This window comes from Girardinichthys multiradiatus, chromosome 9 (assembly GCF_021462225.1).
Source record: "Girardinichthys multiradiatus isolate DD_20200921_A chromosome 9, DD_fGirMul_XY1, whole genome shotgun sequence".
NCBI classification, from domain to species: domain Eukaryota; kingdom Metazoa; phylum Chordata; class Actinopteri; order Cyprinodontiformes; family Goodeidae; genus Girardinichthys; species Girardinichthys multiradiatus.
The window spans coordinates 33,764,785-33,792,101 of NC_061802.1; the positions used below are offsets into that span (position 1 = coordinate 33,764,785).

Genomic DNA, 27,317 nt, shown 5'->3' on the forward strand with positions numbered 1-27,317 from the left:
TTTTGAGTGATGAACCAGGCTGGGAGTTTTAAAGGCCTCAGGAATCCTTTGCAGGTGTTTAGAGTTAACTCGTTGATTCAGATGATTAGGTTCATCGCTCGTTTAGAGACCTTTTTAATGATATGCTAATTTTGTGAGATAGGAATTTTGGGTTTTCATGAGCTTTATGCCAAAATCATCTGTATTAAGACAATAAAAGACCTGAAATATTTCAGTTAGTGTGCAATGAATCTAAAATATATTAATGTAAAATTTTAATCATGCTATTATGGAAAATAATGAACTTTATCACAATATGCTAATATTTTGAGAAGGACCTGTATAATTAGTTACAGTAAAAGCTCAGTCAATTACTATGTCTAGGAGAGAGAAAGGGTTAAACACTGAAAGACAGGGCCAGGTGGATCATTTGTAGAAGGTGAACATTAAGTTTTTGCCAGCAGAATCTTGGACAATGCCCCCCTCCAGAAAGGTGTCACAGGTAGATACAGACTCAGGCCAGGTGTAGCTTCTAGGAAGAGAAAAGAGTGAGAACATAAAGTTAAAAACTGAAATAACAGCAAATAATGCAAAATTGGAGAGTAGTGTGAGAATGTAGCGAAGAGGGTGAAAGTGGTCATTATGTGCTCCAGCAGCCTAAGCCTATAGCAGCATAACTACACAGATAGTTTCAGTTTCAGTTTATTTATTTATATAGTGCTTATTTACAACAATGTCACGCAATGTCAGGCACCCCACGGCATGGGGCCACCGGGGAGGCCAGACCAAACCCCCTGAGTGCCAGAGCCTGACCACCCCAGAACGGGCCACGTTTCCTTGCTAATACCTTCTTACACCTTTTTTTCTGCCTCTGGCTTCATATTTTAAGCATCTCACTGTTGGTAAATATAATAAATATTTAGTCTTCTTCCCACTCGATTTCCACATAGAAGAATGTTATAATTATGCAACACATTAGTGCCCAGTGCATTCACCAGTGAAGAAAGATCGGATTTTAAAATTTTTGACTTTCTTGGCTTATGCTGCACATAGCAGTAATGCTCCACGGAGTGGCAAAAAGGCTCCTTTAAAATAATGCTAACAGCTTGATGACACCAAAAACCAAAAAAACTAAAGTGTTAAAGAGCTGCTATACAAGTGACTGTACAAAAAGACACAGTGAAAAGGCAGTCCTGACTGTTATATTTTCAGGAGCAATGGATTTGTGAAGGATTTTGGTGCCCATTGTGTTTCTGAGGTGACAATAACAATTTCACAATTTTGGTGAAAGCTACACAAGAGATATTCTTTAGTAACCCCCTATTTATTTTTTCATGTTTTCTGAAGACGTTACTTTTATTCTGCCTCATGTAAAATTATTTCCCTCCCCATTCCCCTGCCTAGCCTAACTTATAATTCATATTTCCCCAACCAGCTACTTAAAATATAAAGTTTTACACATTGGTTTGGGTTGTACCGTTCACGGTAGAAGAAGCATCACCACCTCCATTAGTTCCTATTCAGCATGTTAATTACAGTTCAAAAAAGTGGAAAAACGTATGGTTACCGTTTAGAGGAGACTATTTGTCTGCCCGAGTCGCCTCTTAAAACCCCTCCCTCGTGTAATGTTTATTCCTAGGGGAAAAGCTCCAAAGGAAAACATCCCTCTGCTGCAGGTGTTTTGTTGTGCCACCTTTTTCACTGGCTGGTGGTTAGCCTTACATTTCCATTCTCCTTCGTGTGCCTCTCCCAGCAGCTTCTGAACTGGTTTTATCTTTTTCAGAATCATGCATTGAAAGAGGTATGCTCAGACCTGGATGTGAAGTAATTCTTCCATTAATTTTGCATGATATACACAACTTCCTGTCTCTGTAAACTGCATTTGCATGCCCAGGACCTTGACAGGTATTGCAAAAGTAAATAGAGGTTCTCTTTCAAGCATACAGATATTTACAAGTGTTCAGATTTAATATAAATGTTTTAAAAAGCCTACTGAGCTTAATGAGCTCTGAACTTGTAAGAGAGGTAATGGGAAGCAATATGAATTTATATTTAATCTTACTTATATAAGAGTCTGAACACTTGAGGGGATATACAGGGGTTGGACAATAAAACTGAAACACCTGGTTTTAGACCACAATAATTTATTAGTATGGTGTAGGGCCTCCTTTAGCACCCGAACATCCCTTTCAGACAGCTTCCTCTTGCGTCCACAGTCCACAGTTAATCCTGTTGGATGTGGTTCATCCTTCTTGGTGGTATGCTGACATTACCCTGAATACCGTGGCTCTTGATACATCACAAAGACTTGCTGTCTTGGTCACAGATGCGCCAGCAAGACGTGCACCAACAAATTGTCCTCTTTTGAACTCTGGTATGCCACCTATAATGTTGTGTGCATTTCAATATTTTGAGCAAAACTGTGCTCTTACCCTGCTAATTGAACCTTCACACTCTGCTCTTACTGGTGCAATGTGCAATCAATGACGACTGGCTACCAGGCTGGTCCAATTTAAACATATAACCTCCTACACTAAAATGACAAAGTCTTGAATCTTTAATTTACAGACAAAATACGTATCTTTATCAATCACCTTTACTTTGGTTAAAAAATAGTTAGAAACTCCAAGTTTTCTGGAAATGGGTTTTCACTAGGGTTGCACAATTTCAGGAAATATTTAATTGTGATACTATTGATAAAAAACAATAAAGGTATCAATCACAATTAACCCTAACTTTTGGGACACTTTTCTTTCTATGTCCCCACCACTCTCCTTGACCTTTAGCACCTCAGCCACTTAGGAAAAACCCCTTGTGTGGGCATCGTAATTTAGCCTCCATTTAACTGACCGGACATGCTATGGATATGTAAAGGATGCATGGCATTTGACAATACAGATTATGTTCTACCAAATATTGCATTCACACAGTCCTTTGTAATTGTTATATTACACACACTGATACTACAATAATGATTGCGAATTGATTTATTACGCAGCTCTAGTTTTTGTAGTGTAAGAAAAACAAAACAATCTCTCAAGCTAGTATTTCTCCTCATTAGACATGAGCTTACCATTTTTCTAATTGGAGATAAATCAGTTAGAATTTTTTTGGCTGATTTCTATCTGTTTTTATTTTGAAGCTGCAGTAGATAACTTTTGTCAAAATGTATTTTTTACATATTTGTTAAAACTCTCACAATGTCCTGACTGTACAATATGAGACAGATTATCTGTGACAAAATCATGCTCCTCTGGCTGCTCCCAGTGGTCCTACTGCCATTTGCAGAAATACACCGCTCCCATTTAGAAACAACTAATCAGAGCCAGGAGGAATGTCTAGTAGTGTTAATCAAGCTCTTGCATGCGGAAGTTCTTATTGAAGAGTTATTGTTGAAAAATAACTTGGTAAAATCTTAGAATACACTACCAGTCAAAGGTTTTAGATACAATTTCTCACTTAATGGGTCTCTTTATTTTCATAACTATTTAAATATTAGATTCTCACCAAAGGCAGCAAAACTGTGAACAAAAACACATGGAATTATGTAGCAAAGAAAAGGTGTGAAATATCCCTAAACATGTTTATATTTTAGATTTTTTGAAATAGCCACCCTTTGCTTTGATTACTTCTTTGTTCTCTTGGTATTCTCTCCTTGAGCTTCATGAGGAGGTCACCTGAAATGGTTTTCCAAAGAGTCTTGAAAGAACTTCTCAGAAGTTCTTTGAGAGAAGGCCAAATGTTAATATTTCAGTCATCACAGCAAAGGGGCAGCTACTTTAAGGAATCTAAAATATAAAACATATTCAAAGTTCTTTTACAATTCTTTGTTTGCTACATAATTGTATATGTGTATCTAAGTACAATGTAAGTAGTCATAAACATAAAAAAAACACTAAATGAGAAAGTTTGTCTAAAACATTTGACCGGTAGTGTACCTTAACTTGTGCGACTTGTCAGTTTTGGTCACAATAATAATCTGTGCTCACCTGAGTTAGCCATCCATGCTAATTTCAATGGCAGCTGTAGATTAAATAATAACCCAGCACATAATCAACCTTGATATTTTATAAAATTTTATTTACCTGACTGAAATTAAATGTTTGCTATACTTTACTGACCTCCTTCGCATTCTGGAGAACAGTCATTATAACAGCAGGCTTTTAAAACCACAGTCTGACCTTGTCAATGGGTTAGCTTATTTGGGTCAGTTATTATGAGGTGGTTCAGTCGCAGGTGTCATCAACCCTAATAAAGTCAGAATTTTCTGAAGCTATTTATACATCATTTATACTTAGAATGCTGCTACGATGCTGAGAAAACAAAAGGTACAGAAACTTATCAAGAGTTTATATTCAGCAGTGGAAACAATGAGATGATTAAATTAATTATATTTTTGAATAAATAACTCAGTAGATCATTTTGTGAAATCAATCCATCCATCCTCTATATCCATTAATTCTTAAAGTGTTGCTGGAGACTGGTGCCTTTCTCCATCGGTCCAGGGACAAAAGGCAAGGTAGAACCATCACAGGGCCACACAGAGATGCATACTGTAGAACAAACAATCATACATGCTTACTTTTGTAACTAAGAACAATTCTGAGACTAATTAACCCAAGACTCATGTTTTTGGGCTGTAGGAGGAAGCATGCAATGGGAGAGTATGATTACATATGTAATTGGCTTAGTCTTCAAATTTTATTTAGATATATAAAATATTTCTTCCCCTTTTTTATGTTTTACCACATTTCACTTCAGCTTGCATCCGTTCCAACATATCTGGTTTCACATAATCAAATGTAGGCTTTTTTCTCTCCTTTCTGCCAACATCTAGACCATTAGCCTTAACATTTGCGTTCAATAGTACCAGAAAACCTTATGGAAATCTCCTGGACTCTTGTTCAAAACTTATTCATCTGCTCTGCAGCTCTTATTTTCTACCACACCTTAAACATTATTTCAGATCTGCACAGACAAAATATTCTGTCTTTCTAGTCTATTCATATCAATAATAACAGCAATTTTTTAAAGTTTCTACTACTTCCTTTATTGGTTGTCTGTTATTCACTTTGTCTTTGATCCATTTTAAAATGTCTTGATTACTGAGTTGAGTTGAGCACAGAAGAACTGCTTTTTTGTAACTGTAAACTTTTAATATTGTGTTGGCACAAATTTTTTGTGTAAAAAATATGTTATTCTAATAATTGTAGCTTCCATGTTTTCAAAGTTGACTAAAGGAGAATATTAAAACGTTGGTGCTTTTCACATGTTTTAATTATAATTATTAGATTTTTCATTACTTATTAATAATAAATAATAATAAAAAAAAGGTACAGGCTCATATCTACATTTGTAAATCCACCATTAAAGCCAATTCTGTCAAAAATTTCTCAATCTCCAGGGGAAGTGTTTCACTCCACGGTTCCAGAGAAGCTGAGCCTTGCCACCGCCTCCACCCACTGCCACTCTCTGGGAGCCCAACTCGCCACTGTCGGGCAGCTCTACTTGGCTTGGCAGGCTGGTTTAGACCAGTGTGATCCCGGCTGGCTTGCAGATGGCAGTGTTCGTTACCCCATCAACGTCCCACGGAAGAACTGCGGCGGAGACGAGCCTGGGGTGCGGACCGTCTACAACAACCCAAACCGTACGGGCTTCCCGGACACCACTGCCCTCTTCGACGCCTACTGCTGCAGAGGTAACTGGAGCTCTCTGGTGTATGATAAAGACGATGTAACATCATTGTGGTAATTGCCATAGCAACAACTGCGGGGTCTTGGGCCTTGCTTTCCATTCTGATTTTTAATTAGCACTAAGTATGTGTGTCACACATGAAGGAGTTGGAGAAAGACTGTATGACATTTGTGTTCCCCCTGGTGGATTTGAGAGCTTGTATGCTCTGTGCAGAGAAGGCTGAGAGACAGAATGGGAAGATAGATAAAAAGAGGAAGAGGCAAGAACAAAGAGCTGGGTTTCACATTGACTCTGACTGACCTCTCATCATGTGCCAGATGAGTTGAAGAAGTTACAGTGTCTTGAAAAAGTATTTACACCTGTTCTCCAAATGTTGTAACTTCACAACTACAAAATCAATGTATTTTTGTGTGTGATAGACAACAAAAGTAGTGCATAATTGTGAAGATGAAAAAAAATGACAGATGGGTTTCAAAATTCTTTACAAATAAAAATATGGAAAGTGTTAATTTGTATTCATCCCCCTTTACTGTGATACTCCTAAATGTTGTCAGTGTTTGTTTAGTGTGAGGTGTAAACACACATTCCTTTACTAAAACTTGACAGCATCATGCTGTGGGATATTTTTCTTCAGAAGGGTAAAAGAGGTGGATCAGAGTTGAAAAGGAAAATGGACACAGGGAAATTGCGATAGATAAATACTGCTAGAATGACCCAGTCAAATGACAGACCTAAATTTTATAAAGAATACTTGGCGATACTTGAAGATTGATGTCATCAGATGCTCTCCATCCAATCTGACTGGGATTAATATATTTTACAAAAACAATAATAAGAATACATTTCAGTTTCTAGATGTGAAAGGCTAGAAGAGACATACCCCACAAGCATGCAGCTGTAACTGTTGAGAACGGAGGTACAGTGCTGAATACAAATGAATCGCACACTTTTTACTTTAGTGAAAATTTTAAAAACCACATATTCTTTTCCATCAAATTCTCAATAATGGGCGACTTTTCGTTGGTCTGAAAACACAAAATCCTGCAAAGATACAGTGAAGTTTGTGGCCATATTGTGGCAAAGTTGCAAGATACTGTAGTTTAATATAGTTTATAATTTTTTGACATCTTGCATTGACTGCTAAATATACAATCTTCATATTTGAGAGGGGCATTTCCATAGATTGATAACATTTTTTGTTCCACCTTTCAAAGTGAAACATTTGCATTACCTCAAATCATTTTCAGTGAGCAAGCTCAGCACGAAAACAGAGTGGCTGAGAACCTGTCAAAACAAACAAATGATGGATAGATCCCTCTGCGCATTTGCATTAATATTTAACTTAAATCATGCCTGCTAAAGTTAGACGTTAAATGGTAATATGATTTGTTTACATGAATCTCATTAAAACCTATTTGTTTATTCATTTAAAATGACAGGTATTTATTGTTGAAAATCAAATGAACTTGAAACTAATGATTATAATAACAGATGTTAAAAAATGATAAAAAGCAAGTGAATGGAAATGTAGATGTTGTGTGTTGCAGCCCACCAGCCAGCAGGGATCCAGGCTTCAGAGGTGAAGGCTTTGTATCAGACTGTGAGACCAGCGTCGGAAGCCTTGTCTTTAGTCACTGAAGTCCAGAGAAGTGGCCCCTCCATCAGAACGTCCATCTGGGCTGACCTGTTTGCCTTAAACAAAACACTAGTCCCTTCCTTTAGTAAAAACAATGACTCGTCTGAAATTTCTGAAGAGCATGTTGTCATCGACTTGAAGTCTGAGGAAAACTGGGATGAAAGAAGCAATGGATCCAGAGTCAACCAGATAGATCCAAATGGTTCGGATGGAGCAGGTAGAAACATCACTTCTGGTTTTCCTGACATCGAAGGTGCAGAGAACCATGGGGGTTCAGCTTATGAGGACCAGGATCACAGTTACTTTGGATCAGAAACCCCAGCCTTATCCTCCATCGCCTCTTCCACCCCACAGCCTCAGGCAAGTTACAGTCTTCTCACTGAATTTGTTAACACTCTCATGAGGCCCTTTAAGTTCTGGACAGGGAGCAAAGGGGCTGACAAGACAGAAAGGGTACCCACACTGCCTGAGGAAAAAGCTGCAGAGACCCAGACACAGGGAGAGGCATTCGGCAAAAATCTAAGTGTTCCCAAACCCAGTGGAAACAAGGGCAGCATGGACAATGCCATCCTGGAGCACAGAATTGGCACTTTCCCCCTCAGGGGTCCCAAAAGCAGTCTACAGAGTTCAGAAAAGGGGCTGTCAGAGCATGAAAAAGAGCTGATGCCTCTCATTAAGCTGATGCCTTCAGTCCAAAACGCAGAGCAAGGGGCCAGCAGCGGTCAGCCTGGGAAAGGAGGAACCAGCTCGATCAATGGCAACCTGCAATCTACTTTTAATGGTGAGAGCTCATCTTTGATTTTTATATGTCTGATACAAATATATTGCAACCTTTAAAACAAAGGGTTTCAAAACTGTGTCATTTGCAATTTAAGCAAAAAACGCACTAAACAGAAACTGTTTGGGCTCAAATGGAGGCATGGTTCATTTAAATGCTGCTGGTAAATACATGATCTATTTATGTCATCCTTTTCCAACAGTCTTAGCCTCTGCACTACACTTTCTGCTCTTTCCTCTAGAGGATCCTGTAATATATTCCTACGCAAGGCAATTTGACGCATTGCATGAAATTTAATTAAACTGTAATTGCAAACAAACAAAAGAGAGGGGTGGTGGTGGTCATGTACTGTATAGAAATTCAAAATGTTGAAGCAAATATTTTTTTACCTTAACCCAGTTTATAACTGCAGGGAAAACAGTAGATTACAGAATAAGGGAATACTGGGCCCTAGGAAAGTATTCACACGCCTTTTTTTTTTTTACATCTTGTTATTTAATGTCTGTGTTTTAGTAGGAATTAATGTGATAGACCAACGCAAAGTACACATGGAGTAAAGACCTGAAAAGTGTGAAATGCATATCTCTTCAGTACCTCAGAGACATTACTTTGTAGAACCATCTTTTGCTTCGATTATAGCCGCAAGTCTTTTTGGGGTTTGTCTCTACCGGCTTTGGATATCTAGAGACTGAAATTATTACCAATTCTTCTTGCAAAATAGCTTAAAGGCAGTCAGGCTGGATGGTGGGTGTCTGTGATCATTAATGTTCAGGTCTTGCCACAGATTCTCAAAGGGTTGTTGTCCTGCTAAAAGGTGAACTTCCACCCCTGTCTGACGTTTTTTTGCAGCCTCATAGGTTTTCTTCCAGGATAGCCCTGTATTTAGCTCCATTCATCTTTCTATGAACTCTGACCTGCTTCCCTGTCCTTCCTGAAGACAATGATCCCCACAGCAGCAGTTGCTGCCTCCCACATGTTTCATGATGAAGATGGTCTGTTCAGGTTCCTAAGTTTCTGCCACACATTGCCTTTTGTATGTAAGCCAAAAAGTTACATTTTGATCTGACAACCTTCTTCCACATGTCCAATTCATGGCTTTGCCAATGAGACGTCTTATGACTTCTTCCAGTATTTAAAGAATCTTTCACTACTCCATAAAGGTCAGATTTGTGGAGTGCTCAGTGCAGAAGTGTCCTGTTGATAGATTTCCCCCACCATAGCTTTGGGCCTCTGCAGCTCATTGAGTCTGTTGGCTGCTTCTGTGATTAATGCTGTCCTTTCAGTTTAAGTGGATGGCCATGTCTTGGGCCATCCTTACTTTAAACTTCTCCACAACATTATCCTTGGCATGTCCGCTGTGTTCCTTGGTCTTCGTGGTTTTGTTGTACAGTAAACCTCTAAGGCCTTCACAGAACAGCTGTAGTTAGTTCTGAGATTAAATATACAATGATTGATTCTGTTCAGTACTTAGGTGACTTTAAATTGGTTGCACAGGATTATATTTATGGGTATCAGATTAAAATGGGATGAATAAATATGCTTGTTACCTGTTTTTGATTGTAAAAGAAATTGAAAAACATTTTCTCATTTCCTTTACACTTCACTACCTAGTTGTGGTCTATCACAAAAATTCCAATAAAATATATAAAAATTTGAGGCTAAAAACATAAAAAATGTGAAAAAGGTTAAGGGCTGTTATTACTTTTGCAAGGCACTGTATGTGCTGGAAGATTGCTGGACCTATAAGTACCTGAGCAATCTACTGTAATTCCAAGCTACAGTTTTAGAAGAGACATACAGAAACTGAGGAGGTGTACCTTAGCCCGTGGCTGAAGGAGGCTGCTTTCCTTCTAATAGTCATGATAAATAACACACACATCCTTGACATCAGCTAAAAGGAGAGGACAGAGATTAAGACAAACACTCTCACACTGAGAGGTAAAAGAATTATTCAATAACTGATTTGCTTTTCCCACCTTGCAGTTGCTGACTTTATTAATATAAATACTCACTGCTGTGTTACCTGAATTCCCATGGCAACCCCATCTCAAGGTACTGATAAAAACTCAAGCTTTAGTCGTCATGCATTATTTACAGCCTTGTCCAATTAACACAGAGGCTGGGCTGTGTCACTGTTCAATCCAATCTCCATCTACCTCTCAGCCAATTGAATGATCACAGTAGAGGGTAGGGAACAAAGAAGACCAGCACAAGGAAGCAGGGCAAAATAGAAAGATATAAGAAGGTGGGATGAAGAGAGTTTTGTTTTTGTCTTTTGATAAGAAACTGCCAAGCTTAGGTGACTTCCTATGAAAACATCAATGTGTTGAAATGATTGTGTCATAGCACACTGCAGGATGTCTGTTGGATCACAGCAGTCCTTTTCAATTAAAAGTGCCATGTTGAGTTTTTGATTAAGGAGGATGCTTTGCTTCGCCTTGTGTGCAAAACGTGCTGGTTCAAGTTTAATGACTTCAGTGTTGACGTTGTTTCCAACTAATGTGATTTGGTGCTTTATTAAAAAACAGAGACTTTTTGAGACTAGTGGAATCATTTCAGCCAATCAAAGACTTACTCCAAAATACAATTCCCAAATGAACAGCATATTTACAGCAGAAGAAAATAAATGATGCAGACTTTGCTTTACTTTTTTGTTGTCCCATAGAGAATCTGCCTTTGCAGCAAGGTTAAAACATAGAATTCACAATGACAGACTCAATATCTTTACAATAGTAAGTCAAAACATATCAATTAAAACATCTAAATGACAAAAGGAATTGTAGGTAGTAACTTTTTTTATGTAGCTGAATAATGGCCTGAGTAATAAAAGACCTTTGACATCCATTGGTCCCTGCTTTTGGCTGTCTGAATCTTTTACCAAATGGTAGACGCTCAAATTCGGCATGCATTCAATAGAGCCATGGTAGGAAGATGGTTCAATCTCTACTCATCCATCGTGCCTGCTGAGTCCATGCAAACTCATAAGAGAACAAGCAAGTTTTTCTCCCGCCGTTGTTCAGTACATTAGAAAGCATTCTCTGCTTTCTAATGTAGGTCAGGATCGGATGTCTTTACATTGTTTACAGATGTCTAACATGTATAGTGTAAAGGATTATGAATATTCATTATAATATTTATCAAACTTATAATTAAAAATCATAATTCAGAAATAATACATTCTAACCAAAAATCCTTTTATGAATAGAGAGCAGAGATACACTTTGGTGGTGTAATTAATGGGCTCACAGCACAGCATTACATTTAGTTAATTATCATTAATAATTGATAATTATTAAGAAAAACTACACTAAATGTCGCAGTATTATCAAACGTTTTACCGAATGGTGTGGAACACTAACCTTATCTTGACAGTTAATCACTCTTACACAAAATAAACACAAACGCTGTCTCTTTATCTATATGAAAATGTATTAAACCAATAGCCTCCCTAACAAGCAGCTATTCTGGTCAACAACTTTTCACCTAATTAGGGATGCACTATTCTACAAAAGGGGTACATTAATAACCAAAAATAAGGATATGTGCTGAGAGTAGATGGAGATCAAACCAGCAGTTTATGGACTGAGTGGGAATGGATCAAAGCTTCAGATTGACTTGTAATATGGAAAACCCAATCAGTAAGATGCAATGAGTTTTTACATAGGCAGCGACTTCAGGAGCGGCTTAGCTCGTTACCTGCTAACAGAGCTACTCCAGCATACATCCAGCAGCCTTTGCTGCGCAGCCGTGCTTTAGAGTTCAACAATATTCAAACAGCAATCGGACAGTTCAGCATAAACTTCCATAAAACACGGCATGCAACATACAACTAAAACAACACATTGGGTTAAAGAATGACGATTCTAAATCACCCTTAAGTATCCTACTTTATCCTGTCCAGGCTATTTCTACAGTACCAAGAGAAAATAATGAAATTACTTGGTGTAGCCTTCTTTGGAGCAACGAGTAGGAGGGGCAGGGGGCCTGGGGTCATCACGTGTCCGTGACAAACTCAAGAACAGTCAACTTCTCCAACTTAGGCAAAAGGGGAAAATATGCTGGACCATTGACAGTCGGCTGCAACAAAAACAAGGAGGAAAAACCGTAAAACCTCTGTGGGTTTTTCTTACTTGAGTAATACGCTACAGACATGCTTCGATGGGTAAAGTAAATCTCCTGGTCTTCTTATCCAAGCAAAATGTCTTGTTTTGTCAAGCTTCTCATGAGGTTCGCCAGTGATGGAGAATTGAGTGAAAACCCGCCTGTAAGCTTCTGATTCTCCAAGGAGGTGCTTACGTAGCATGGTACCAGCCTCGACTCCAACTGGAAAAAGCTATGGCGGAGTGTTTCGTGAGTCCTTATAAAGCTCACCTCCTGTGATGTCAGAGCTGCGATTCCTGTTGAGCTGCATAGTTGTTCGTTTGGCTTACAAAATGGACAATGACCCAACAATAGGTTTTAAGTAGCACTTTGCAGATTTTTAAATGCACATGAATATACTTTTGTGTTTTTCATCTGAAGACTTTTAGTTGACAATGTCTGGGTCAGACATTTTTTCTGGCAAAGAAACTAGGCAGTTTAGTGCCTAGAAAAATACCTTGATCCATTAAGTGATTAATTATATAAAATCTACAGATACTGTTGGAGTATCTTCAGGTTGGAGGGGAGTCCCTGCCTCAAGTGGAGGAGTTTAAGTATCTCGGGGTCTTGTTCACGAGTGAGGGAAGAATGGAGCGGGAGATCGACAGAAGGATTGGTGCGGCTGCCACAGTAACACGAGTGAGGGAAGAATGGAGCGGGAGATCGACAGACGGATTGGTGCGGCTGCCACAGTAATGGGAGCGCTGTGTCGGTCCATTGTGGTGAAGAGAGAGCTGAGCCGAAAAGCGAAGCTCTCGATTTACCGGTCGGTCTACGTTCCTACCCTCACCTATGGCCATGAACTTTGGGTCATGACCGAAAGAACGAGATCCCGGATACAAGTGGCTGAAATCCGTAGCGTGCCATCTGGGAGGGACTCGGAGTAGAGCCGTTGCTCCTCCACATCGAGAGGAGCCAGTTTAGGTGGCTCGGGCATCTATACCCGATGCCTCCTGGACGCCTTCCTCGGGAGGTGTTCCAGGCACGTCCCACCGGGGGGAGGCCCAGGGGACGGCCCAGGACACGCTGGAGGGACTATGCCTTTAGGCTGGCCTGGGAACGCCTTGGACTCCCCCGGGAGGAGCTGGAGGAGGTGTCTGGGGAGAGGGACGTCTGGGTGTTTCTGCTGAGTCTGCTGCCCCCGTGACCCGGTCCCGGATAAGCGGAAGACGACGTTTAGGAGTACAAGTAATATCTATTTCTACTTGAACAGTATTACAACATTTTTGATTGGAATCAGTACTGTGGTAGAGGCCTCAAATTGGGAAAACTTGTTTTTGCAGACTAACAAATGATATTATTCAGTCTGTACATTAAAATATTTTAAACTGTCTATTAGATGTTTCTTGGGCTCTACAAGCAATTCCACCTTATCTTCACAAAGGAAAAAAACACATACATTTTACATCAGCATGAGCCTGAACTGTTTCGATTGAAAAATGTAATGTAGATTATTCTGACATGATTCATAGGGCACTGCAATAAGACCTCAGTGTATTTTATTAGATACAATATCTGTAGATGGTACAATGTTTCCAGCTCCCCTTCCCTTCTTCCCTTTGTCACCCTCCACTCCCACAATTTAATATCATGTCTGCCTGACCCAGGAGATTTTTGCAGCCCGTTTACCCTGGTAAAGTGGAGTGAACGCAGCCGAAGCTGAAGCACTTACAGTGGAAGCACGCAATTACAGTCTGAAAGGGGCTTATTATAAGTTTGTTTGGCAGCGTTTCTGCTTTGGGCTGATTTTTTTTTCATCTTAGTCTACCAGCTTCTACCAGATTTACAGCAGCATAGATGAACTTAACTACTGCTCTTAACATTGTCATGAAATTATCCAAACCTATACCTAATCGTCTCATTTTATTTATTACATGGGTCATTACGTTGATGATCAAACCAGATTAATGTGTTTAATTATTCCCACTTCCAACAGCATGCAAAGTAAAAGTATGTAATTACCTATTTGGATTATTAATAGGACAATTATGCCTGGCTATAAGGCTCTCATGGAAATGAACCCCCAAGTCATAAACCTCACTTAGGCATAAGGCAATGGAGCACCTTCTAGATAATTTACATGCAGTTTAATGTTTTATGCATAGACATCTTTGTGTATGTTCTGCCTGGGCTGTAATTTGTTGTGCTGTACCGCCGTACCTTTTAGACATTTTAAGCAAGCCTATGACTGAGCGGAGATGAACGCTGCATGCCTCGGCCACTCACAGATGCAGCTGCGGTGCTGCCCTAAAAAGCCACCTCGTATCAGGCGTGACTTACTCATGCAGACAGAATGAATTATTGATAATGTTGACAGAGTCGAATTTAAAGCCTGTACGCTGATGAGGTCCAGTGGACTACTTAATATAAATAAAAAGACCTTAGACGGAGCTGGTAGTGGAGCTAGTTATTTGGCCATCGTGTTGCAAATGCTCCTGTGCGTTTCCATATGGCCTCTAGCACTGCAGGTAATTGTATTTCAGCAAGAGGCTGTTTTGTGTAAAGTCATCCACAGAGATGAAAGAGTGGAAAATTATGTTCTGATTAGGTATGTGCACTCATTTCTTCTCTTCTCTGTTGATGTGTGTGCATTTACTGTATTTACGTTAATGTTTACTTTTCTGCATGTCAGTGTGAAAATTTGATTTTTTGGATCGGACCCAAGTGCACACAAGCAGTAAACAGAACAGAAGGGTATATGTAGAGCATGGCATAGGTGAAAGCAATGAGACTGATTGCATAAAGCAGGTGGGCTGAATAAAGCCAAATGCAAAATGGCAGAGAGTGAAGTCAAAACATGACTGGAACAGAAATACAAGGACACAATCTAACCTGAGGAAATGTCTGACAAATAACAGAGAATTCAAATACACCATAAACAAAATACAAGAAACAAGTAAGAAACTAAACCTAAGAACTTATAAAGCAGCGATTGCAAAATAAAAACAACCATGGGCAAGGTCCAAAACAAAACTCAAAAACCTGACATGTCAGTGTTCATTTTTATTTAATGATCTTTAACTCTGATCGATGCTGCAAAGAGAAGAAAACAAACCCAACTAGTCAGTTACAAAGCAAATAATGCATTACTGCTCCTTTTACTTCTCCCTGGTTATGCGTGAATGCCCACCAGGTACTCTGGCTTCCTCCGACATTCCAAAAACATCACTGTAAAGTTATTTGGTCTCTCTAAATTGCCCTAAGGTATGACTGTGTGTACATGGTTGTCTTTCCTGTGTGCCTCTGTGTTGCCCTGTGATGGACTGGCTATCTATCCAGATTATACCCATTGGAGATAGGCGCCAGTGGAAGTGGCTCTAACTGACGTCACCTTTCAGGCAAAGCTGGCTCTAAAGTTTGTAAACATGAAAAATAATAAAATGAAATAACTAATAACAGCATACATTATGTAATTTGTTGAAGTACAGGAAGTTACAAAGTAGAACATTATGAATTTTAAAGCCTCCATTTTAATACATACACACTGTTCAGAACGGGGCACTTCATAGGTAGTTACCATACCACATGGAGGTGACAGGACATATTCCACAAAATTAGCTCCATTTCCTTACATTTAGACCCACATGTTTTTTTAAATATGTCAACATACAGTATATGGCAAGATGGGAAACAGTGTCACAACAGCTTTGATAATGTGGCACTAGAACAACCTTAAACCACTTGGTAACTTGTGAGTTTAAAGCTAAGGATATCTCAATTAAGACTTTCTTCTTACTAATACTAATCCAAGTCATTTAATTGTTTGCTGATACCGAGCCCCGGTCTCAAGAACAATGGGTTGTTCCTTTAGATCGATATGGTCAGTCACCTGTTCTGCCATCCTGTTTGTTCAATCACTGTCCTTTTGAAACATATCTCCTCTCTTTAAGGTTTCATCACAAGTGTTTTGCTGCACCTTACTCACTTTCACAGTTATTCCTTTAGTTTAAAGATTTATTTTTAAATAAATATATTGAAATTTTTGCTTAAAAAAATTATAAAAATGATCTTGAACATGAATGAATGTTGTGACTAAAAAATGCACTCTAACATCAGTGGTCTCCTTGTGGTGACACCAGAGTTCTTTGTCCTATGGAGAATGTGGGGTAAAATACATTAATAAATACAGAACATTTTTATAAAAAACTATGTCCAAAATTAAAATGCAAACCTTTATTACTTGTAAAAGAGAGTTTGGATGAATTGTGTTCCAAAGGACACCAAGAATTGCAAAACTGAGCACACAGTTTAAAAATGTTCATAATATATTTGCAAATAAATCTTATGGATTTTCTTAGTTGGCATTAATCAGACTATTAGATTTTTGTTCTTCTGTCATTGTAAAATAGATAGCAATTTAGTTATAGAAAGAAAACTGAATATATAAATACTATGTTAGAAGTTAGAAGCATCTTATTAACATAATGGAGAAATCTAGTATTGCTATGATGGTTTCACCTTTTCTTGATTTTAAAACTGATCTGTCAACAAGTTTCACTGTTTTTTTTTTTCAACATACCTCTTATTTTTTATTGCCAATTACACGTTCATAGATTTACAACCTCAAATGCTCATACTATATTAATTAGTTCTCTATGTCTCTTATTTGTCTTATAATTTCTTTCTTCAGATCACACTGAGAATTCTCCACCTATCCAACATGTCAGCACATCTGGTATTCAGAGTTCCAGGCAAGGCAATTTCCTTGCTTCTGTCTCCAATGCTCAATTCCAGTGGGCGCTTAAGTCCGAGAGTGGTCCCAAACAAGGGCTTCCTGAAAATATGGCCTATTTGGATGAACAACAATCATGGGAGCCAAAAGAAGCTAAAGCAGGACCTCTTGAGTTGATGACGTTGCCCAAATCCCTGCATCAGGAGAACCCGGAGAACTATTCAGGTGAAGGCAAAGATCAGGATCTAGAAGGTGCAGTGACTTTGACTGACAAAGGCAGAGCTGTATCAGGAGAGGAGAAAGACATGGAGGGTAGTGGAAATGGAAGCAGCTTTCTGGCTGGCTTTAAAATGAAAGTCAGCACATTGGCCAGCAGTGGTGTTACATTAAGTCCTACACCTAAAGCTTTACCCAAACCAAACAGTTACATGACTGTGGGTGAACACACTACTCTGTCGCAGTGGCTGCTGGTTAATCAACCTACCAGCTCACCTCAGGGTGCCATGGAGTCAGACGCAGCAGAGGAGGCCAAGGAAGAGATTTTCTATGTCCACAGGCCAACTGAGAGGCAATCTTTGCCGTCTACTTTGCAAACACAAGATGAAAGTAAAGTGACGGGGATAGCTGCCACAACTGAAGCTCTGCTGGAGGTACTGACAACTTCTGAGGTGACCTCAGTGGAGCCTTTGGTTGGAGAACCAGATAGAACCGATCCTTTCTCCACAGTCACTACCATAGAAAGTACTTCAGATACCACTGCTACAGAGGAGCCATCTATTTCCATTTCATGGGCTCAGGAAGAGCAGAAGAACATTAGTGTAACTGACCAGCAAAGCCACCCCTTAGTGACTCCGACGCCAACTGAAGGATCTCAAACTGAAGTCATTCAATTGAGCACCAAAGCCTTCAACACTGAAATTGGCCTGACAAACATGGAGTCGAGATCTGCAGTTACTGAATTCTTTGTTGTGGGAAGTGTTCAGACACCTTCCAAAGAGTCAAAACTAGAGGAACACACAACCCTAACGACCACAGAGAAGAAAGACACAAGCAACCCGTTTGGCAGTCTTACACCTGACTGGGCATTTGGCCTCATGCCATCAGGTAAGTTACTTCTGTAATATTACCAGAGAATTAACTCATTAATAACATGATATCAACATAACATCAAGTGATTTATATCAGTGGGGATTTCTTTAACTGCCATGTCATGGAAAAGTTTACAGAATATACTGTTTTGGCATTTATGTCACACTTAAATGTCAAAAGTGGGAAAAATTGCCCCCTTTGTTAATTAATGAATTTTATTCATTAACAACGTTTTCTGGTTCAGTTTCAATAACTTCACAAAACCTGATTAATGCCTAACTGCACTTTATTACTATTAATCTGCAAGCAGATGACAGCAACCTGTAATAAAAAAAAACAGAAAACAATGGTGAACTTTCCAGGATTAGATGACTGACTAGGCTACGTTCACACTGCAGGTCTTGAAATCCAATTTTTCTTGCATGGTGGTTCAAACTACTATTTTATTGCGACTGCCATCACTTACGTCTGAACAGTTCACAAACCCAAAGAAGAAGAATATTGATGTCACATAGCAGCACACTGTTTACAGAAGGATATGTGTTATTTTTTTAAGTTGTTGAGCAATGGGAGCTGCCATTATTATCACCACATCATAACAAGATGGAGTAAGGTAAGAAAAAAAGAGAGCACAGCTACTAACAATGGCCTTTTGTGGAACAGTGACTGCTACTTCTGTAGGTAAGTCTGTGTTGATGCGTAGTCAGAGCCAGGACAATGAAGTGAAAGTTAGATGAAATGCAACATGACTGTTCAGTGTGGACACTATGAAAATCAATGCATATGTATCCGATTTAGTACCACATATGCAAAATTTGGATTGTAGATGAAAAAAAATCTGAATTGAGCTGTTCAGACTGCTATGAAAATGTCAGAAATGGGTTGCTTTTGAGCAAAGAAAACAAAAACTGATTTGGGCCAGATTTGCCTGCTATGGGAACATAGCCTTAAATTACTCCAAGGGTACACTCATTCATCTGGTCACCAGAGAAGCTAGAACATCACCTAAAACATAGTGGGTTGTTTTTTATGATTCAAAAATAATAATGATGAGACAAACATATTAATATAAATAATGTCACACCTTGTTTGTTGATGTCAAACATCCAACTGTGACAACATTGTTACTGAAGATATCTGCAAGGTGGAAAATACTCTTTTATGTCACCGTGTAGACGTCTCAATTAGAACCAAAGAATTAGAGCAGCAGCAAGACACTATCACTGCTGCATGCACACCATCTGAGTTCAGAGTTTCTATTAAATGCCCCAAACGTTAAACTGCTACTACCCTGTTTCCTTTCCTCTGACGCCAGTTTTATTTTCCAAGTCCCTTCTGCTTCCTGCTCTGACATGGATTTTCATTCCAGCCTGGTTCTAGTTTTTTTCTTTTCTTTTTTAGCCTTCTACTTCTTTTTCTGTCCCTTTCTCTCACTCCCACGCGGTTACAGAGGCAACTCCAGACAGTAAGGCACTGCAGTAAGGTGAAACCAACTGGGTCTTAGGCAAGTAATTAGTGGGTCAGAGCGAGTGCAATTAGATGAACTGGGGAGCGACAGAGAACCTAGTGCCTAACAAATCAATGCAGACACAAACTACAAGATAGGACTCCTAATTGACTGTGGTGTCTTCTCCTTCCTCATTTCCCAGTTTGCTCGTGGGTGTTGGCCTCAACTTTTTTCTCTCTCGTTCGTTGTGCACCATGATAGAAATATCCTGTTTTACTCTCCGCGCTTGTATTGATTTTTTTTTTTTCTTTTTTACTTAATGGACTTGCTACAAGTAACTCAACATAAATGAGCAATAAATGCTGTCTAAAGCCACTTAGTTCCTTCTTGTCCAAATTAATAACAAAAATATGCAGGCCTAAATGTTTAATGCAGGTTATTTAAAGAATCTCAATGTTGGGAAAATAATATTAGGGAAGCATTCTTTTTAACGTGCTCAACTTTTCCATATAATAGTTCTAATTAGATAGTAAAACACATGTAGTACGTTTCATTAGCCATCAACATTTAAAAATGTTGTCATGCTACAATTATAGACTTTATTTTATCTTGTAGACCAACAGAAAGTAACGCATAATTATGAAGTGGAAAGAAATACATGGTTTGCAAAAATTTTAAAAGTGTTGATTTTGGTCTGGACTTTGACTGGGTCATTCTAACACATGAAATAAACCTAGATCTTAAAATCATTGTAGTTTTGGTTTTATGTTTAGGGTAATCTTAATCTAAGGTTAACCTCCATCTTCCACCATCTAATATATTTCCTTCCAGGGTTACTCTATAGTTACCTCCATCCACCTTTCCTTCAACTTTTACCAGCTTCCCTTACCCTACTGAAGACAATCACCTCACAGCATGATGCTGCCATGTTTCATGGCAGGTATCCTGCATCCTGGGTGATCTTCTTCCAAATGTTTGCTTTTTTCCCGACATGGCTCGTGGTAAACTGCAAACAGCATTTCTTAGGATTTCTTTTTAACAGTGGGTTTAGTTTTGCCACTCCTCCATAAAAAACATTTTTTTTTAAGCTAATAACTAATAATTGTCCTGTCAACTGATTTTTGTTGATAATATATTGTACGGTCCTCAACCCAGCCCTGCTTTAAACTTTTCTGTGGGCTGTTTGTTCACCAATGCTCTCTAGAAACATTTGTTTGTTTTATAATGTAAAATTCCAATATAACATGTGGTTATAAAGTGATAAAATGTGAAAATACTTTGGTAAGGCATAGTATGTTAAAAAGGTTTTCATTTTAATGTTTTGCAGAGGAAATATTTGTGTCTTTACTGTTTTATTACTGTATATTTGTTATTTTAAAAACGTTTTTTATTGTTTTTCCATGATTTGATCTTCTCTTCAAATGATTGGCCATTTGCTGAAATTTCTAAGTCATTTAGGTACATGCTTTACCAACAAAGACCAGAATACCGTTTGTTCTTGTTGTTTTTTCCCCAGAGCAACCCTCCTTGTTGAGGACTGTGTTCATGTTTACTGTGTGTTTTGAAGCAGTGGACTCGCCTGAATCGATTTAATAACAGCAACAAGGGAATATTCTGATTAGATCATAGTTTCAGCAGAATGCCTCACAGCAGACCAAATAACAAAGGACAAACACTGTCTGCCTTGTTTGCACCAGAATAAGTTCATGCCCCTATATATTCTGTATGCTTTCTGTCGAGCTTGACTGTAATCACTTCATTTAGTGAAGGTGTAAATACGTCAGACTAATTTATTCACAGAACAAAACTGATTTATACAACCAGGTCTCTGAAGGTCATTTTGTGTCATTTATTACATGGATTAGTTCCAATCTGCTGCTGGTTGCATAATACCATTAAACAAAAGCAATCAGGACAAGAGAATGTTTTCCTTTAATCCAGCTCACATTTCACTGGACCAACTGGCTTTACAGTTGGCAGGGGATAAGAAGCATAGCATCTACCCAGTGTTTTTTTTTTTTGTACCTGTCAGTTTTTGCTGCTGTTGAAGTTGCAGCAGCCATTCCTACATGGAGACAGAGATGGAGAAGAGGGAAAGGGCCGGAGGACAGATAGCTCTGGAAGGGGAAAATGAGAGGGGTGAACATGTCCTCAACAATGCTGTCTGTATGAGTACATAAACCTTTTAAATCAATGGTCAGAGATTAAACACTGCAGAGATAACACACTGCTGTGGGCCTACAGAGACTATATTGCTTCTTTCCATCTTTGCCCTGTTCTTTCATTCCCATATTTGTTTGTTTCACTCTTCAATCAGTGTTATCTGACCAGGCTCAGGCCCCTCTCTGCTCTGTTTGGGAGTGTATTGTTTTGATAAGATACTGGACTGATGCATAACTCTGCATCCACCTTTTGCAATTCCTCATTGTGGTAGCTCCCAACTAAAACAACGCACAGCGGTTCACACACACACACAGAGGGAGAAAGAGATACATATTATGTCTTGCTATCTTTACAAGGACTTTGAATTGACTTCCATTCATTTTCAATTCATTTCTTTGGCCTAACCATGACCATAATAATAATAATTTAGACTTTATTGATCTCACAACGGAGCAGTGGGCTGCCATTGTGTCACTGTGGGATTCAAACCAGGGTACTTGTGGCCTCTCCAGGATGCGAATGCCATGCTCACTAACCGCCAGGCCACCTCTCCCCCAACCTAAACCCAACCATTACCTGTATATACCTAACCCTAAAGCTGGCCTAGACTTAATTCATTCCTTAGTCTTAAAACTAACCCCTAACCCAAAAACAGCAGTTCTTTTTATGTGGCCATTACAAAGCTAATCCTAGAAAAGAACTAAATCTGAATTTTTGCTGACAAACGTTTTTCTTAAACTCATAGATGTTTACTATGGGCCAGATAAATGTGCTTCTTTGGTGATCTACATAAATTACCTTTTTTAAATGGTACATTCTCATCAAAGTGTTCCACTCTTTGGCCTCCATTGTCTTTATTCTTTAAGTGTTATAAAGTTGATTTTCCTAAATCTTTGTCAAATGGTAAAATCCTAAAACAACTTTATTTTATTGTGCCAAGAGCTTTCGAAACATTTTATTAAAATTGTTCCTTCTTTTATGAAACTGTTCTCTTTTACCGCCATCTTTTCAGCCCTTCATTCCACTTCTGAAGAAATTTAGCCTTCCAAAAATAATAAAAGAAACATTTTTCAACACTGAGCATGTTAGACATTAATGCAGTTCTTACTATTAAACACTTTGAGAGGAAAGGATGTTAAGTTGTGGTGTTTAAAATATAGCATAGAGCCTCATCCTGGACCTTATCAGTACTAATATTACAGTTATTAATAACTTTATAAATATGGTATGTATGTCTCACCTTCAGTAAAACTGTATATTTGTTTAATCCGTTTAGGTTATGTAATATTACATGTGTAATTCAGAAAAGTAAAATAGTTAACTAATCAATGGTCCACGTGTGATTAATTGCTATGATTTATTTCTTAATTATCCTGCATCTTTAAACCCAGAGCTGTATGTTTAGAATCAGCACAGAAGATAAGAAAGAGAAGAGGGAGGTTTACTTTTACACTTTCTACTACGTCTTACTGGAACCAGGAGATAGTTTCCTGGTTTAATGAGCAGCACCTTTTTACAATTTTTTACAAGGGTTTCCGCCCCGGAAGCCCAGGTCTAACTACGTGCTTGTGTTACACTAATAAAACAAATAGAAAATGTCTTCATCCCTCATTTCATACCCTGCAAAGCAGTAAACACATTCCATTGCGTATTGATTTCATAATAACTCTTTCTATAATATTGTACAATCCTAAACTCAAGATTTCTTAAAGTTTTGTAACAGTTTGTAAAAGTTACACAGTTGATTTCTAGTCCAATACATGATAGCTACAATGGAAACTTACTATTAGGAGGCTAGGCAGCACTGACACCCAGCCCCTCTTGGGTGATGAAGCCATGCAAGGGCATATAATATTATTGGCCATCTATCTGGCCTCTAAATTACTGGTGCCAGTCTGATGCTCTGACAAGCAGTGAACAGGGTGCCTCTGAGTTATTGTCATCTTGAATAAAGCCTTGTCCCAAACTAAAGATGGATCAGATCCCTGGCAACATCAATAACACGTCAGGCAGCCCACAACCAAATTAGAGTGTTAAATTTGGAGAAGAGCCCATATGTTGAGTGTGTATGTGTTTGTGTGAGACAGGGACAGACTGTAGTGGCAAATTGTCAGATTGGGTTGGTGAATGGATGTTAGGTCTGTCTGTTGGGAACCTTGAATAGGCTGTCTGGAGCAGGGCGAGGGCATGTTCTCAACGCTGCATATAGAAGTGTATTGATTTTCCAGTGTCTTTCTCCCAGTTGCTCCCATCTTTATTCTTACTAACCTTCTTTCTTTCTCCCTATCCTCTACTCGCTTTCCTTTTTGCCTCTCTTGTCCCTGATTTTTTCTTTTATTACTCCTCTGGTCATTTATTAAGACAGCCCCCTGACATAATGTTTTGATATCTTCTTAAACTCCAGTTTGATACAACATAGCAGGTCAATTCCTGTCAAACAGTATATGTCCTCTGGACTCATTGAACCTCAGCAGTCGCCTCCCTGTAAATCTATCCAGGGCTTAATCTGACATTGTCCGCTCTGCTTCGCCTCTGCAAGTTTCTCTTATTCTTTCTTCTAATGGGGTAATTCCTCAATTTGTCCATATCAAAGACTCTTTGCTGAATCTAATCTGGTGCACTTGGCAGCCCCTTATTAAATAAATGGGATTTGTAACAATATACCCTTTAGGGACACCAGGGTCCATCATAGTGTATGATGAAATGGATTTACACACTACTTTGTGGTGAGAGAGAGAAAAGGCTTTATGTATACCTTTGAACAGTAAAAATTGGTGGAAAGGAGCAAGGCTTATACTGTGAATTATCCTTTTATGTACATGTGTCACTATTAATAATAACTAAGTGTCTGTGAGATTCTCATGTTGTGACTTCCTAAAATAAAACAACAACAATTTTTAACATGATCTAATTGTTTTTATTTTAACAATTCTACTTCTGCTGTTAAAACAATACAACATGTTTTGTAGGAATTTTACATCATAGCAATGTTATCCCTAACAGTTATTGAATTTGTGGATTTTTGGGACTGAATTATTTCCAGACAGCCAAGGAAGACATTCCTTTGTTATGCAATGCTCCATATAGCCATGCTCCATGCAGCTGGCAGAACGAGCATACAACTTTTAAAACAAAGGAATACAAATTAAATCTATTCTTTTGTTTTCTTTTATTTACTGTCAAAGGTCACCATGCATCAGGATTGTTTTTGTCTCAGAGTAATTTAAGAATCCATATTTGCAGATTCAGATTGACCGTCATATTTCATTTAAATAAATACCTTGTATTTATATGCTTCAAAACAAAACAAGTGAAACAACACATCACATTTTGTCAGCATTACATTGTGTACATTACTATTGTGACTGTACCATTTCACCGTTTGCTGTGGGTTTGCACCTGTCGGCCACCGTGTTTTCTGATAGCAACAGATGTTCTGTCCCAACAGGAGTTTCTACAGTACAGTCTTATGAATCTACAATACATCTGACTTTACATAAAAATCTACAGTCTTCATTAAATTCACGTCTGGCTCCTGTTGACAATGTTTTCATGCAGAGCAGTTTGCTCCATCTTTGTTTTGATATGACTCATTGATAATTTGGCTCTTAACACATTTCAGTGTTGTTTCAGATAATCATGTGCAGACTAAGCATCCAGGCAACAGAACACATTTCTGATGTTCTGATGGAGAGCAGCTCTTTGCTCAGTGACATTTTGGATGAAAGTGTTCATTTAGAGGTGTAAAAGTCAATGAAACTGTTATGTTTGTAGAACTAATGAACCATCAAGGTTTTCACTTAACATTCTGCAGATAGTAGGAAAAGCAAACAAAAGCTGTTTGGAACCGATTTTTCTTTATAGCATCATAAAGTCCTTTATTATCTTTGCTGCCACAATAAAACCTGGTGATCATTCAGCCTCTAAGAGCCTCATCACAGGCAGCCCTATTTTTTTTTTTGACTGTATGACCCAGAGCTGCTGTTATATTACAAGAATAACTGAATCACTGTTACTCGTAGAAAACCTCCAGGTGCAATAAAAAGGAAAATGTATTATTGTTATGAATATTTTCTCATTGTGCAGCCCTGTAAAGATGTTTTGGAGGGCAGTGCATCTGCTACATTGAATTCACTTTCTGGATTTCTTGGACCCAACTTGCTGTTAAATGATGAACGTTTTAAATTGTTACACAACCTGTGCCTATATTTTATTTCACCATGCTCAGGATTTTACATTGCCAAGTTTTACTGTCATAAAAGCCAAATGTGACAGACATTTTCTCCTTTTCTTGTAATTGTATCCGATCATTTTGACCAAATGACTTACTGAAGGGAAGAAACAAAACATTTAGCCACATGGCAGATGAAGCCATCAACCAGTCATTGGGTCATTTGGGTGCCTTAAGCTCCACCTTTTTTATTGCAGTCATTTTCACTTAAAAACCTTCTTAAACCAGATAAAAGAAGACTTCTGCTGAGCCTTATGCCACCCCATTAAAAACGCAGACTGCAATTCAGTGAGAAAGGCCTTTTATTTCTTACCCTATGAATCCCTTCTTGTCAGTGTTTACTGTCAGGTACAGCCTTGGGACCCTTGATGGCGCGTAGAGTTTCATAAAGCAAAGAGGAACATCACCTCTGTATGCCACCAATTGTGAGATTATAGGAGGGATGGATTGAAACAGATAGCTTGACAGCAAACTGTCAGAGAGAATAAAATCCTCTGTGTGGAGTCATTGTGAGGATGTGCAGAGTGAAAAAAACTAACCTGGTAGGGTTATGTAAGCATCACAATGGAGCATTGAGGCAAAACCAGATTAAAAATCAGGAATCTCCTTCCTGTAGGTGAAAGAATATTTCGCTCTTCTGTCTGTATCCACCTGTCGGTCCCTCATGAGGTCAAAGACAGGAAATAAACTATGGGATTTCAGATTACATTACCCTACATTGAAAAAGCTTTATGTGGTAGACCAATATCACTATATATCACTCTGAACACAGCAACATCAACTAGGTGGTGTATCATATTATGGGGATGCTTTTGTTTAGCAAAGAAATCAAAGGTGATCATAGTTAATAGGAAGATGGATAGGGGTAAATACAGGACAATCTTGGAAGAAAAACTGTTAGAGGCTTTTAAAGATTTCAGACTCAGGCCAATGCTCACCCTCTAGCAGCACAACGGCAGTAGATATACAGCTACAGTTACAATGGTTTAGATCAGAGGTCACGGATTAGCGGACCAGGGTCCGGATCCGAACCCACGTGCCGTCCAACCCGGACCCAACCTGATTTTAAACATTTATGTATTACTGCATGTTGTCCAACAGTTTCTAACTTCACTTGCGCTGCAACTCGTGTTAATATGGTATAGCCCTGCAGAGCGTATGGCCCCGGGCTGCATGTGATGCAAGTCCGGCAATGAGCTGCTTCAGTCAGGGCTGCTGCTGCTACCCTAACTGCAAAGCATTTTCTCATTTACTATGTAGATATAACATTTTATTCCTGCCGGCTGCCGCGTCAGACTTTTGAGTAGGCGTGACGGACCGCTATGTAGGTCAGCAATATTCTGGTCCACACTTCAAGCCAGCTGGTGGCAGTAATGCACCACATCATTGTATGCCAGCTGCCAGAAAACGACAAAGAAGAACCTATGCAGGTCCTTCAACGTGTGTTGCTAAGTTACTAGCTTGTGAGCTCACGCTTGCTGATAGTAC

At 38.8% G+C, this 27,317-nt stretch overlaps 1 protein-coding gene across 2 annotated transcripts in view; it reads left to right on the forward strand.

The window, feature by feature from the left end:
• The window catches only part of ncanb (neurocan b), a 250,046-nt gene that overhangs the window by 108,673 nt on the left and 114,056 nt on the right, over positions 1–27,317 (forward strand). For both annotated transcript variants that reach the window (XM_047375781.1, XM_047375782.1), the window contains exons 7-9: positions 5,384–5,677; positions 7,221–8,090; positions 16,858–18,003. In XM_047375781.1, the coding sequence (XP_047231737.1) occupies positions 5,384–5,677; positions 7,221–8,090; positions 16,858–18,003 (2,310 nt within the window). The remainder of the gene's footprint in view (positions 1–5,383; positions 5,678–7,220; positions 8,091–16,857; positions 18,004–27,317) is intronic.